This window comes from Physella acuta, unplaced genomic scaffold (genome assembly GCF_028476545.2).
Source record: "Physella acuta isolate Inbredline_101_S28 unplaced genomic scaffold, ASM2847654v3 ptg000357l, whole genome shotgun sequence".
In the NCBI taxonomy this organism is placed as follows: Eukaryota; Metazoa; Mollusca; class Gastropoda; family Physidae; genus Physella; species Physella acuta.
This window is the reverse complement of record NW_026731876.1, coordinates 457,883-471,371: the sequence shown is the minus strand read 5'-3', so window position 1 is coordinate 471,371 and position 13,489 is coordinate 457,883. Positions and strand designations below refer to the sequence as shown.

General features: G+C 35.2%; 2 protein-coding genes across 2 annotated transcripts; one reads left to right on the top strand and one right to left on the bottom strand.

Annotated features, from left to right (window-relative positions):
- Positions 1-1,234: 1,234 nt before the first annotated feature.
- On the bottom strand, positions 1,235-5,018 carry LOC131941357 (kelch-like protein 25). The gene is made up of 2 exons (XM_059300591.1): positions 4,932-5,018; positions 1,235-4,154 (listed from the first exon to the last, which is right to left on the bottom strand). The coding sequence occupies exon 2, from the start codon at positions 4,150-4,152 to the stop codon at positions 2,449-2,451; it is 1,704 nt and encodes a 567-aa protein (XP_059156574.1). The 5' UTR covers positions 4,153-4,154; positions 4,932-5,018; the 3' UTR covers positions 1,235-2,448.
- Positions 5,019-5,284: 266 nt separating this feature from the next.
- On the top strand, positions 5,285-12,731 carry LOC131941356 (katanin p60 ATPase-containing subunit A1). Its single transcript, XM_059300590.1, has 11 exons — positions 5,285-5,371; positions 6,515-6,699; positions 6,866-7,080; positions 7,557-7,743; positions 7,874-7,968; positions 8,200-8,305; positions 8,862-9,020; positions 9,715-9,841; positions 9,982-10,110; positions 11,461-11,587; positions 11,682-12,731. Exons 2-11 carry the CDS (start codon positions 6,538-6,540, stop codon positions 11,878-11,880), a joined length of 1,506 nt encoding a protein of 501 aa, XP_059156573.1. The 5' UTR covers positions 5,285-5,371; positions 6,515-6,537; the 3' UTR covers positions 11,881-12,731.
- Positions 12,732-13,489: the final 758 nt, after the last annotated feature.

Here is a 13,489-nt window from a genome sequence, read left to right as displayed (position 1 = left end):
TAAAATTTTGACAACCAAAAGACAATTACTGACTACTGCAAACTAAACTATATAAACAATGCCTTTAAAAGATACATGGTAAAACATAGTTTTGCAAGCTAAAATAAAGTTCATAAATGTTTTACATTGTTTCATTTTAACCACCACATACTTTATATGCCTAGAATTTGTGCTTCAATATTTTGGCACATTTACAAACATGTTAATCCAATAATAATTGTCTTAATGGCACTTTAAAGAAAAAAAAAGTTTTGATTAAAAATCAAGCACATAAAACTAAAATGTTAATGCATTAAAAAAAAATATTTATTCAACTGCATTCATTTAAAAAAATCATGCAATAAAATAATGTTTAAAATTAGCAGAGATTATTCCAAGAATTCAACAGACTTGTAGTAAAAACATGGCTGAGATACTTTGAATTTTAACAAAGTCAATTAAAAATTAAACAATCAGTAGGATTCTACTGTACATCCCGGATTTGAGGTGTATTAATTTGGTCTAAAATTAATTGGTTACATTTAAAACTTACACATTTCATTTGAATTAAAACAAGATTTACAAATTTCTAGATATTTCATTTTGTTAAAGCCACACTTCACATGCCCTTATCCTAGGTCAAAATGTCCTGATGTTACTAGGTTTGCTCAATTTGTTCCATTTCTTATGGAGTGATTTTAAAAAAAAACTTATCAGATAAGTGCATCTCTAATAACAAAACAAGAAAATATAATTTTCAACCTAAAACTACATTATTCATTAAAAATGACTTAAAAGATATTTAATGTTTGCAGATGTTTTCAGATTGAGAGCTAACCACTGAATTTAATAAAGTGATTGTGATTAGGATAATATTGCCAGGTATGGATAGCAAATACTTTCTGCTCATGTAGGTGTCAACTTTGGAACAAACAGAAAAGAAAGAATAAACATGGAATTATTTTAAAAATTTGTGTATACTAAGATATAGAATAAAATACTTAAAAAAAACTTTTTAAAAAACCACGTTTTTCTTGTGGACTAAAAAGTAGAAAATAACTATTTACATACATTTGATGACAAAAAACGTGGGTACGTTCACCATCAAATTTCCCGACCCATCTGCCCGACCCACGTTTTTTGTCATCAAATGTATGTAAATAGTTATTTTCTACTTTTTAGTCCACAAGAAAAACGTGGTTTTTTAAAAAGTTTTTTTTAAGTATTTTATTTTCTCCTTTTTAGTCCGTTGCTACACATGAAAAACGTGGTTTTTAAAAAAGTTTTTTATATAGTTCATTTTCTACTTTATCTAATGACTTGATTAAGTATGAATTGACTAAGTGTTTATAAATACACGGACTAAAAATATTGAGCGACCAGGATTCGAACCTGGGTTGTCGCGGCCACAACGCGAAGTACTAACCACTATACGATCACGGCCAGCGCGCTCACAGCGATTGGGGCCGAAGTAACTGTGTCAATAGGCTTCAAGTCTTGTCGGTATCTTTAGAAATCATGTCCTCAATTTTATGGTCCTTGGGGCGTAATTAAATTAAGCTAATTACGGTCACTAATTGCTAGTTTTTATGATTGCATCTGAAATTGTTAGGCGAAAGTAGCATGCATGCCAAATTTCAGGTCTGTAGAGCAATCAGAAGTGGGCTAATTTTCGATGTCAATTTTAACAACAAACATCCAAACAAACAAACGCGAAGCTGAGTTAAGAAAAACGTTTTAAAATAGAGCAAGCTTTTTATTCTTTAGGTGTAGTAATAAAGCATTGTTTGCTGAAGTGTGTGAAAGAGATGTCATGAGCAACAAATGCTTTACAATTAGAACTATTAAAAAAAAAAATCCTTCTTAACAACACGAACCAGGCTGTAACTTGCTCCACTAATATAGCATATACAATATAAAAATGTCTAAAAGCTTTCAGACTTAATGCTGAAACAATACAAATTTGAGCATGAAAATTGTAGAGGTAGGCTGCAATCAGATGGTAGCAAACATGTTTTGAAAGATTCAATAGAGTATGATATGATGTATTACCCTCAAAGCAAAATATTGTAATTTAGCCATTTAACAAATATAAAACTTACAACATGGGTAAAAGAGTAGGACCCATCCAGTTGTATTCACAGGTAAAGCACAGGGTATAACACACATCACTTTATGAAGGTTTAACAAGGGATATAACCCACATAACTTTAAAAAAACAAAAATGTAATTAGCCATCTTGCTTTTGAATGTCAGAATTATTTAATACCATTTACATTAAGAAGCTGCTACATAAAAAAACAACAAATATAAACACATATAAGAAGTAAACTGTTTTTCCAATAATTTCTTTTAAGTTCAAAGCCTAAGATTTTTAAATATTTTGATAAACAGTGACTAACTCTTTTTTTAACAATGAAAAAATAAATAACTCTTAACTTTTCTATCAACTAACATAATTTTATAATCCTAACGTCGGTTACATTCATATCTAAGGTGCTGCTTGCCTATAGTAACTTTCAGCCAATGAGAATCAAGTAGCGTCCTGGGTAATTTATCCCATAGCAATACATACTCCTCCTTAGTTTGATGATTCCAGGATAAGACAAGGACTTCGTCGTTAAATTTAGGCGCAGCAAGCTGGAGAATAAAGAAACAGCCCTGGTGGTAAACCACCCGGAAATGTCGCTGATCAAATGATTTGAGGACATGAACAATGAGCGGAGTTTTGTCATCTGAAAGTGTTAGAATGTTTCCATTGGAGCTGAAAACATACACAGTGTCCTCAACAGTCAGGGACTGGCTGCCTATGGTGATGGATGGCACGCACCCCAGGACACAGGCCACATTTGTTTTGGTGTTAAAGCTCTGAAATGTTGTGGGCATAAACAACATTTCATTGTCTAAATAGTCATAGTGGTCCACACATCCCCCAAACATATAAATGACGTCCCCAACAGCCGTGGCAGACATTTTACCAACAGACATTGCTAGAAGCCCAACCGCTGAAATCTCGTTCTTGGCTGGGTCGTACCTTTCAATACCGGCAGGATTCACAGCCGCATTTTTGCTGTACCCACCAACAATAAAAACAAAATCCTGGACAGAAACCATGGCATGAAAGTAGCGAGGTTCAACAAGATCGCTGCAGTTTTCCCACCTGTTCTGCTCGGTTACAAACCTGACCATCCTGTTCTGCTGGTCGGAGCCGCCTGACACGTAGATATCCCCCTGGTGCACACACGCTGCTTTAGCATTAGAGAAGTACGGAAATTTAGCGAGGAAGTAGAGTTTTTTGGAGTGTAGAGTGAAGCAACAAACTTCCTGTCTTCTACCGTCCACCATCACTAGAGCATGTTCTTTACGGGGGTTAAAGATCTTAGAGCTTAACTCCATCCCAGGAAATAAAGAATTCTGATTAGCTTTCAGTGCTTTCTGTATATATTCTTTGGATTCTGAGCTTGTTTGAATACAAGATGAATGTAATATGATTTCATTTACAGCTTTAGCCTCCATTAGAGGAAAACGCAGGTGTCTTACAATGTCTATTACACATTTTTCTCCACGCTCTAAATCATTTTCCAACCAAGATGTCACAAACTGTAAAACCTCCTCTTCTTTTTCAACATTTAAATGATCAGCATCAATATACCTTACCAATTCATCTTTGCTAAATTCTAAAAAGTCTTTTGAATGCTTTAACTCAGGGAAATTTTCAGTCATGTGCCAAAAGGCTTTCTCTTCTAATAACGGACAGTTATAAGAAACTGCTATTTTCCAATTAAATATACAGTTTTGGACACAAAGATCTTTAGCCAAAAATTTTTCACATATAAGCTGCAATGCTTGTATCTGATACATAGATGATATCTGCAGAAGATCAACCACATAATCGTAAGAGAGTTCTATGTCACCGGTATATAGAAAATCTAACACTTTCTCAAAATGAACAGGCAGAATGCCTTTTAAGGTAATCACTTTGTCATGACTTTCTCGCATACCTGAGCTAAACATAGCGCAGAAGTAAGCCGACATAGCGGCGAGTACCGTGCGATGGCAAGGAAAACTGCAGTCTCCTACAACTAGAACAGTGTCTGTGTGTTCTGATGATGCTTTTAATTTTGTCAGACCTCCACACAAATAACGGTGATGAATTTTTTTTTGAGCATCCATTTCTAAAAAAAGATCACGAGATGATTAATAAAAGATAAATTTAAAAAATCATAATGTTTGTCTAATTTGTGGAGTGTATGATGTGTGTGCATTAAGCCTAAATTCATAACAATAAACATAGCATACATATGAGTGATGAATTTTTTTTCTGAGCATCCATTTCTAAAAAAAAAGATCACGAGATGATTAATAAAAGGTAAATTTAAAAAATCATATTGTTTGTCTAATTTGTGGAGTGTATGATGATGTGTGTGCATTAAGCCTAAATTCATAACAATAAACATAGCATACATATGAGTATGCAAATGCTAAACAATGAAATAGTCAGCTTTTCCCTTTTGTGCCGTAGACACAGGGGGCAGATGAAGTAGAGTTCATCTGTTTCAATTACCTTTGCAAGGATAGTTTATTAGTTTGCTCAGCACTATACAGTGACTATACTACTATACACAGCTGCCTGTTTCCCTAACATGAATCAGGCACCCATCAGAGTTGGGTGGACTCAAAGACATCCAACAGACTAGAAACTAGGATTTAGTAAATTTAGTAAAAAATTTAGTTAGTTAGTTAGACTCATGACTCAAGCCTAGGATTTGAGCTAGATGCTCTGCCATCCGACCACACCATCCCACATTGGGTGGAAAGATTTAAATTAATAAATTGGATTAGGCCCTAGATCTACTTTAAACTACTTTTGATTAAGATCTAGAATCTAGATGTATTTAATTTTAATCTAAACTAAATAATAAAATACTAATAATAATGTAATATTGTCTAACCAAAGGGAGAGCACTATGAACGATTCTTTGTGTTTTCTTAAAACTTGACCTCTAGTGGTTAGAAATAGTATCCAATCGGAAACGACCTTTAGCAAATAAAAAACAAAACAAAAACAAATTGGGCTAGGCTAAGGAAAAATGTGTTGAAAAAAGCTTAAATGAGCATTGAGAAAAAAAATACAATTAAAGTAATGCTAGATTATGCTAGGCCTTATCAATTTGAAGGGATTTTCGCTACTAGATCTAATCTAGATCTAGACTAGATTTATACCATAATGTTAATAATCTTTTTATAATTACAAGTGTTATGCACAACTGTGTTTTAAATAGCTATCATAGTTAAACAGCCAATGAAATTTTCTGCTTTTGCATGTGTAAATAGACGCCTATTTTTAAACAGTAAGTAATGACATTCCAATTCATTCCATTGGATTTCTTTTGTAAATTTCGTTTTTTATTAACCTTTTGTAAAATTAAAACTAGATTTCTAACAATAGTTCATAGTCAGACTTGTAGTTAAGCATATAAGTCATATGTCGGATGTCCAGCCATATATTACTTATTACATTTACAATACATTGTCACATTGTGATTGTGACTGACACAAAACTACACTGGACACACTACGACTTCGGACAACACTGCACTTATTGACTTATGTACACTAAACTACACTTCACTTTACTACAGTTGAGTACAGTGGACTTGTGTATACACACAACTAAATTACCAAATCTAGATTAGAATCTTGACTAGAATCTAGATCTAGATCTAAATCTAATAAGTGTTTTCAATGTTGTTAATGTTACCTTCATAGTTCTTAACTTAACACACCCTCACAGACTCACTTCTTAAGTTCTTAGTGACACACTGGTCTACTTTACTTTAGGGCACTTTAGGCCCTAACTAAAATAAAAACATAGCATTAAATGGATTCATATTTCTAATAGTAATAGTACAACTTTTATCATTAGGCCTAAAGGCTACATCATCAACTACATTTAGGCCTAACTACATTATTAGTAAATTAAGTGTTAGGCCCCTAAAAGTAGTTTTGTATGAACCACAAATATGTTATTTTTGCAAAGCCTAGGCCTAGGCATCACTGCTAAATTCTAGAATAATACACAATTGTTACATTTATTTTCCGTTTTCTGGTTTTAAAAATAGTCAACTATTTGAAAAAATGAAATAAAATAGGCCATAAAGTCTAGGCTGAGCTTATTCTGTTGCTCATTCAATTGTGGTTTTAAAAGATTTGTAATTTAAATAATCTAAAAGCCATAAAATCAGTCCTGAACGAACAACAGGCTGTAGTCTTAAGTTAAGCCTTGCAGAAACAATACCCTTAAAAATGTCCATAGTGTTTAAAAGCTTTTTTTCCTAGGAAGTTCCTAAATAATAAAATTGGGCCTAATTATCATTTAGACTTCTAATTATAAAAATATATTGGCTGCTGTGGGAGGGTTGATATAAGACTGCACTGTAGACCCTTTCAGTTAACTTTTTGATTGAAGATTTTGAGTAAAATACTATTGTGTTTTTGAGTCAATGTTTACTATTGCTGAATGATTAACTATCAGAAATATCCAGAAACCATCGAGGCATGAGTCTATCAGAAATTAGTGAGAACACGAGGACAGGCCGTGAAAGTGCCTTACTTGGTGATTATGAAACCTCCATGGTCTACTACCAAGGTGTGATTCAACAAATTCATAGGCTGATAGGCTCCATTAAAGACCAAGAACGTAAACGGATGTGGAATCAGGTACAGATGTGACAGCACTCAGATGCTTTGATAAACATCGCTTTAAACCATTTATTAATTAATCTGCTCTATTAGAAATTATAAGTACAATTTAGAATATGAAACATTAAAAATTATACACATGTAGTTGGATCAGCTTTACAATACTGAGCTTCTTTGTTTTCAGCTGAAGGGAGAAATTACCAAAGAATATGAGCAAGTGAAAGAGATCAGCACTACTCTTCAGTCTTTTAAAGTGGAATCTGCCCACAGCCCCAATGCTGCCTATGGATCTGTGAACAGCTATGATAGAGGCTACCACCAGGATTATCATGACCCCAGACATGAGGAACCTACCAGAGATCCAGATGTTTGGCCACCTCCCACTCCTGTTGAACAGAGGTAGTCCACCACTTTTCTTTCAGCTATTTAAGAACAGTTTTTGAACCTGTTGTTAGTCAAATTAGTGGGAATAAGCAGCTAGTTATAGAAAAAGCATTAAGATCAAACAACTAGTCTTAAAAAAAAAATTATTGAGATTAAACAACTAGCCATAGTAAATAATTATTGAGAATAAACAGCTTGTCATAGAAAAAGTTATTGAGATTAAACAACTAGTCATAGAAAAAAATTTATTGAGAATAAACAGCTAGTCATAGATATTACTAACGTCTTATGTTACAAACATACTACATTTTAAAAGAGGTACTGATAATGTTTTTATATTGTTTTACTTAGCATGTGTACTGTTAGTTTTTTTCAGGCAACATTTATTATGTCCCAAAAATAAATCTTGATTAAATATAATTGTAATCTGTCAATCTAACAAACTGAAATATTTCTTTGTGAAACTTAAAACTTTTCAATAAAAAATGTAGGCCTTCACCAAACCTTCGAGGTGGATATCAGCGTGCTGGGCAACAAAAGATAACTCCCAACGGTCGGGCTGGGAGGCCCGTCCAGGTCCCTGGCAAGTCTTCAGTTACCCCAGGTCCAGCCAGGGGTCGAGGGGGTGCAGCTCCAGGTAGAGAAGCCAGCGCTAAAGGGAAGAAAGGAGCAGAAAATGTGAGTCACACGCAGACTTACTAAGAAAATAGACAATAATTGTCATATTAAACATTTTTTTTATAATATAATTTGAAACTCTAGTGTTAAGTAAATAGAATAATGTTATGCTCTTGTGTGACTATTTCAGCCAGATGAAAAAAAGTTTGAGCCTCAAGGACATGACAAAGACTTGGTTGAACATTTAGAGCGAGACATTGTCCAAAGGAACCCAAATGTTCGATGGTACGTTCTAAAAACCCTAGCGCGTCTTTTCTTGTTGTAGCACACAATTTTCTGTTAATTAGAAAAATAACATTTGGCTAAAATAACATGAAAATTTCTAATTGGTTTTTGGAATGGTTAGCTTGTTGTCACAGGGTTATCATGTTAAACAGGATTCAGAAAATGATCAATATTTTAATTCAGGGATGACAAAGGTAATTATGACGGTAAATAATCAATATTTCAATTTAGGGACGACATTGCGAGTTTGACAGAAGCAAAAAAACTTCTGGAGGAGGCAGTGGTTTTACCTTTAATTGTCCCAGACTTTTTTAAAGGCATTAGACGACCTTGGAAGGTGAGTCTTCGTTGGACTACTTTTTTTTTATTTAGGACATAATTTTCCAGCAAATGAACTGATTGCACTAGTTATTCTTTTAGTTAAACTGTTAGAAAGTTCTTATCTAAACATGTACTCATGCACCATTGTTGTATGTTGTACTCATGGTCCATTGTATGTTGCAGGGTGTGCTGATGGTTCACTGTTGTATGTTGTACTCATGCTCCATTTTTGTATGTTGTGTATTGTACTCATGGTCCATTGTTATATGTCGTATATTGTACTCATGGTCCATTGTTATATGTCGTATATTGTACTCATGGTCCATTGTTATATGTCGTATATTGTACTCATGGTCCATTGTTATATGTTGTATATTGTACTCATGGTCCATTGTTATATGTCGTATATTGTACTCATGGTCCATTGTTATATGTCGTATATTGTACTCATGGTCCATTGTTATATGTTGTATATTGTACTCATGGTCCATTGTTATATGTCGTATATTGTACTCATGGTCCACTGTTATATGTTGTATATTGTACTCATGGTCCATTGTTGTATGTTGCAGGGTGTGCTGATGGTAGGCCCACCAGGGACAGGAAAAACCCTGCTGGCAAAGGCTGTGGCAACAGAGTGTGGCACAACATTTTTCAATGTGTCAACTTCCAGTCTCACCTCCAAATGGCATGGGGAGTCAGAGAAGCTTGTGCGTCTGTTGTTTGAAATGGTAAGTTTAGAACAATCTTGGCATCATAAACCTAAAATGGTAAGTTTAGAACAATCTTGGCATCAAGAACATTTTTAGCCCAGCCATGAGACACACATTTCCTACACAACAGGTTCTTGACGAACAATTATTATTAACTGGTCCACTGAGGTAGCAGTAGTATTTACCTTGGGAAATGTGGGGTGTATTTATGGGAAGTAATGTACATTTGTTTTTAAATCGGTCAGTATAACCGTTGTTTTAAAAAAAATTAGTAATGTTCAATTTCACGTACTTATTAGGCTTAATTTATCAATGATGTTGAAAGCCACTTGTTATGGGGAATATTTTTTGTTTTCAGGCTAGATTCTATGCCCCAAGTACAGAGTTTATTGATGAGATTGATTCCATGTGTTTCAGGCTAGATTCTATGCTCCAAGTACAGTGTTTATTGATGAGATTGATTCCATTTGTTTCAGGCTAGATTCTATGCTCCAAGTACAGTGTTTATTGATGAGATTGATTCCATTTGTTTCAGGCTAGATTCTATGCCCCAAGTACAGTGTTTATTGATGAGATTGATTCCATTTGTTTCAGGCTAGATTCTATGCCCCAAGTACAGTGTTTATTGATGAGATTGATTCCATTTGTTTCAGGCTAGATTCTATGCCCCAAGTACAGTGTTTATTGATGAGATTGATTCCATTTGTTTCAGGCTAGATTCTATGCTCCAAGTACAGTGTTTATTGATGAGATTGATTCCATTTGTTCTAAACGTGGGTCAGGATCAGAACATGAAGCTAGTCGCAGGGTCAAGTCTGAGATTCTTGTACAGATGGATGGTTAGTGCGATGTTTAGAGTTCTGTTCAATATGTTACTATCATATGTTGTGTAAATGAAGTGCTACACGTAGGAGATGATGTATAAAAATCTATCCACCAGCATACACGTAAAAGATGATGTATAAAATCTTTCCACCAGGTGTCAGCAGTGAAAGTGAAGACCCCACTAAAGCAGTTATGGTTCTTGCTGCCACCAACTTTCCCTGGGACCTTGACGAGGCTTTGAGGAGAAGGTTGGAGAAAAGGATCTATATCCCACTGCCAGATGGTAACTACTTTAGACGTCTTGTAGGCTATCCCCACATTATTTAGCTGGCCAGATGGTAACTACTTTAGACAACTTGTCTTGTAAGCTATCCCCACATTATTTAGCTGGCCAGATGGTAACTACTTTAGACAACTTGTAGTCTATCCCCACATTATTTAGCTGGCCAGATGGTAACTACTTTAGACGTCTTGTAGGCTATCCCCACATTATTTAGCTGGCCAGATGGTAACTACTTTAGACAACTTGTAGGCTATCCCCACATTATTTAGCTGGCCAGATGGTAACTACTTTAGACAACTTGTAGTCTATCCCCACATTATTTAGCTGGCCAGATGGTAACTACTTTAGACAACTTGTAGGCTATCCCCACATTATTTAGCTGGCCAGATGGTAATTACTTTAGACAACTTGTAGGCTATCCCCACATTATTTAGCTGGCCAGATGGTAATTACTTTAGACAACTTGTAGGCTATCCCCACATTTTTTAGCTGGCCAGATGGTAATTACTTTAAACGTCTTGTAGGCTATCCCCACATTATTTAGCTGGCCAGATGGTAACTACTTTAGACAACTTGTAGGCTATCCCCACATTATTTAGCTGGCCAGATGGTAATTACTTTAGACAACTTGTAGGCTATCCCCACATTATTTAGCTGGCCAGATGGTAACTACTTTAGACAACTTGTAGGCTATCCCCACATTATTTAGCTGGCCAGATGGTAACTACTTTAGACAACTTGTAGGCTATCCCCACATTATTTAGCTGGCCAGATGGTAATTACTTTAGACAACTTGTAGGCTATCCCCACATTATTTAGCTGGCCAGATGGTAATTACTTTAGACAACTTGTAGGCTATCCCCACATTATTTAGCTGGCCAGATGGTAACTACTTTAGACAACTTGTAGGCTATCCCCACATTTTTTAGCTGGCCAGATGGTAATTACTTTAGACAACTTGTAGGCTATCCCCACATTATTTAGCTGGCCAGATGGTAATTACTTTAAACGTCTTGTAGGCTATCCCCACATTTAGATGGCCAGATGGTAATTATTTTAAACAACTTGTAGGCTATCCCCACATTATTTAGCTGGCCAGATGGTAATTACTTTAGACAACTTGTCTTGTAGGCTATCCCCACATTATTTAGCTGGCCAGATGGTAATTACTTTAAACAACTTGTAGGCTATCCCCACATTTTTTAGCTGGCCAGATGGTCATTACTTTAAACAACTTGTCTTGTAGTTAGGCTATCCTCATATTTTTTAGCTGGCCAGATGGTCATTATTTTACATCTTTAATCCAGACATCTCTAATCCTGTCTAACCCATGTCATCTGTTCTACCCAGCTGAAGGCAGGAAACAGCTTCTGGACATCAACTTGAAGGAAGTAGAAACAGGACCAGACGTTGACATATCTAAAATAGCCGACATGCTGGATGGTTACTCTGGTGCAGATATCACTTGTGTTTGTCGGTAAGGTTTAAGGCTGTTCATTTACCTTTCCTCGTCATTTGTATCTACATCATCTTCTTTAAAATTTGACAATAAAAACTTTCCTGTTGACCAGAGATGCAGCCATGATGTCATTCCGCCGTAGGATAGCCGGCCTGCGCCCTGATGAAATCCGCCAGATACCTAAAGATGAGTTGACTCTGCCAACGACCATGGAAGATTTTACTGAGGCCATCAAGAAAGTTAACAAAAGTGTCTCGCAGGAGGACATTGAGAAATACAAGAAGTGGATGGATGAATATGGATCTGTCTAAACTACTAGTTAACCATTTGGTTAGGTTTCAAGAGTCTGGTTAGCCTGCTACTTAAATGTTTGGCTAGGTTTTTTACGCTCAATAATTTATCTTCATTTGACGGGGACCTTTATCCTCTTTTAAAAACAACTTGTGAATTAAATCTCTTTAGATTTGTGAAATCTGAACAGGAAGAATTACTTCCCATGGTTTTTGTACAGGTACAAAGAATTCTGTCCCTTTGAGCTGTCTAAAAGTTCAAAGTGTACAATAGCTGACAGGTGTCACGTCTCTAGCTACATTTCATGTACATCTTGTAATAAGTGTACACTTCCATATGATACTAACTAACTTTAAGACAATGATATGTTTATATTTAAATATAAAAAAAATACAATATGTTCACAAGCTAGCATCTATTTCTGTTGGTCATCAACAGCTGTTTTTTTTATAACCAACATGAGACAGTCTGAGAATATGGTCACTTATGTTAAAACTGCAACATAGACATGAATTTAAAACAGCAAGTGTGTAACGTATGTATGTATTTTACCAGTGGACATAGCTGTGTGTAACTAATTAGGTAATTATGTATGTAGGTATGTTTATTTGCTTGAATCCTTGTATGTGTGTTTAAAAAGTTGTCTCTATGTTATTGTTTTTATTTGTACATAGTTAATGCTAATGACATTGTTAGTTATGTGGTGATTGGGGTTTGTTGCCATCTTCATGACAAATCATTGTGTACAATGATTTTCTAATTATGGGAATAGGTCATTTATAATAAATTTTGCTTCCATTTGTGACTACAATTTTCTTAAAATGTCTGTTAAAAAATAAATCTGATTATAAATGTTTAAAAAACTTTTGCATACATATGTTGCCTAACCCTCTTTTTCATGAGTCAACTTTTTGTTTGGACCACATTAGAGTCAACTTTTTGTTTGGTCCACATTAGAGCCAACTTTTTGTTTGGTCCACATTAGAGCCAACTTTGTGTTTGGTCCACATTAGAGTCAACTTTTTGTTTGGTCCACATTAGAGTCAACTTTTTGTTTGGTCCACATTAGAGTCAACTTTGTGTTTGGTCCACATTAGAGTCAACTTTGTGTTTGGTCCACATTAGAGTCAACTTTGTGTTTGGTCCACATTAGAGCCAACTTTTTGTTTGGTCCACATTAGAGTCAACTTTTTGTTTGGTCCACATTAGAGTCAACTTTGTGTTTGGTCCACATTAGAGTCAACTTTGTGTTTGGTCCACATTAGAGTCAACTTTTTGTTTGGTCCACATTAGAGTCAACTTTGTGTTTGGTCCACATTAGAGTCAACTTTGTGTTTGGTCCACATTAGAGTCAACTTTGTGTTTGGTCCACATTAGAGTCAACTTTTTGTTTGGTCCACATTAGAGTCAACTTTGTGTTTGGTCCACATTAGAGTCAACTTTGTTTGGTCAACATTAGAGCCAACTTTGTTTGGTCCACATTAGAGTCAACTTTTTGTTTGGTCCACATTAGAGCCAACTTTTTGTTTGGTCCACATTAGAGTCAACTTTGTTTGGTCAACATTAGAGCCAACTTTGTTTGGTCCACATTAGAGTCAACTTTGTGTTTGGTCCACATTAGAGTCAACT

What these genes read in the sequence shown, in the direction of transcription:
- LOC131941356 (XM_059300590.1), top strand. Translation starts at nt 6,538, where the DNA reads ATGAGTCTATCAGAAATTAGTGAGAACACGAGGACAGGCCGTGAAAGT. An exon ending in CCCACTCCTGTTGAACAGAG is followed by an intron (nt 7,081 to 7,556) that starts GTAGTCCACCAC and finishes TAAAAAATGTAG; the next exon opens with GCCTTCACCAAACCTTCGAG. An exon ending in GCATTAGACGACCTTGGAAG is followed by an intron (nt 8,306 to 8,861) that starts GTGAGTCTTCGT and finishes TGTATGTTGCAG; the next exon opens with GGTGTGCTGATGGTAGGCCC.
- LOC131941357 (XM_059300591.1), bottom strand. Translation starts at nt 4,152, where the DNA reads ATGGATGCTCAAAAAAAAATTCATCACCGTTATTTGTGTGGAGGTCTG.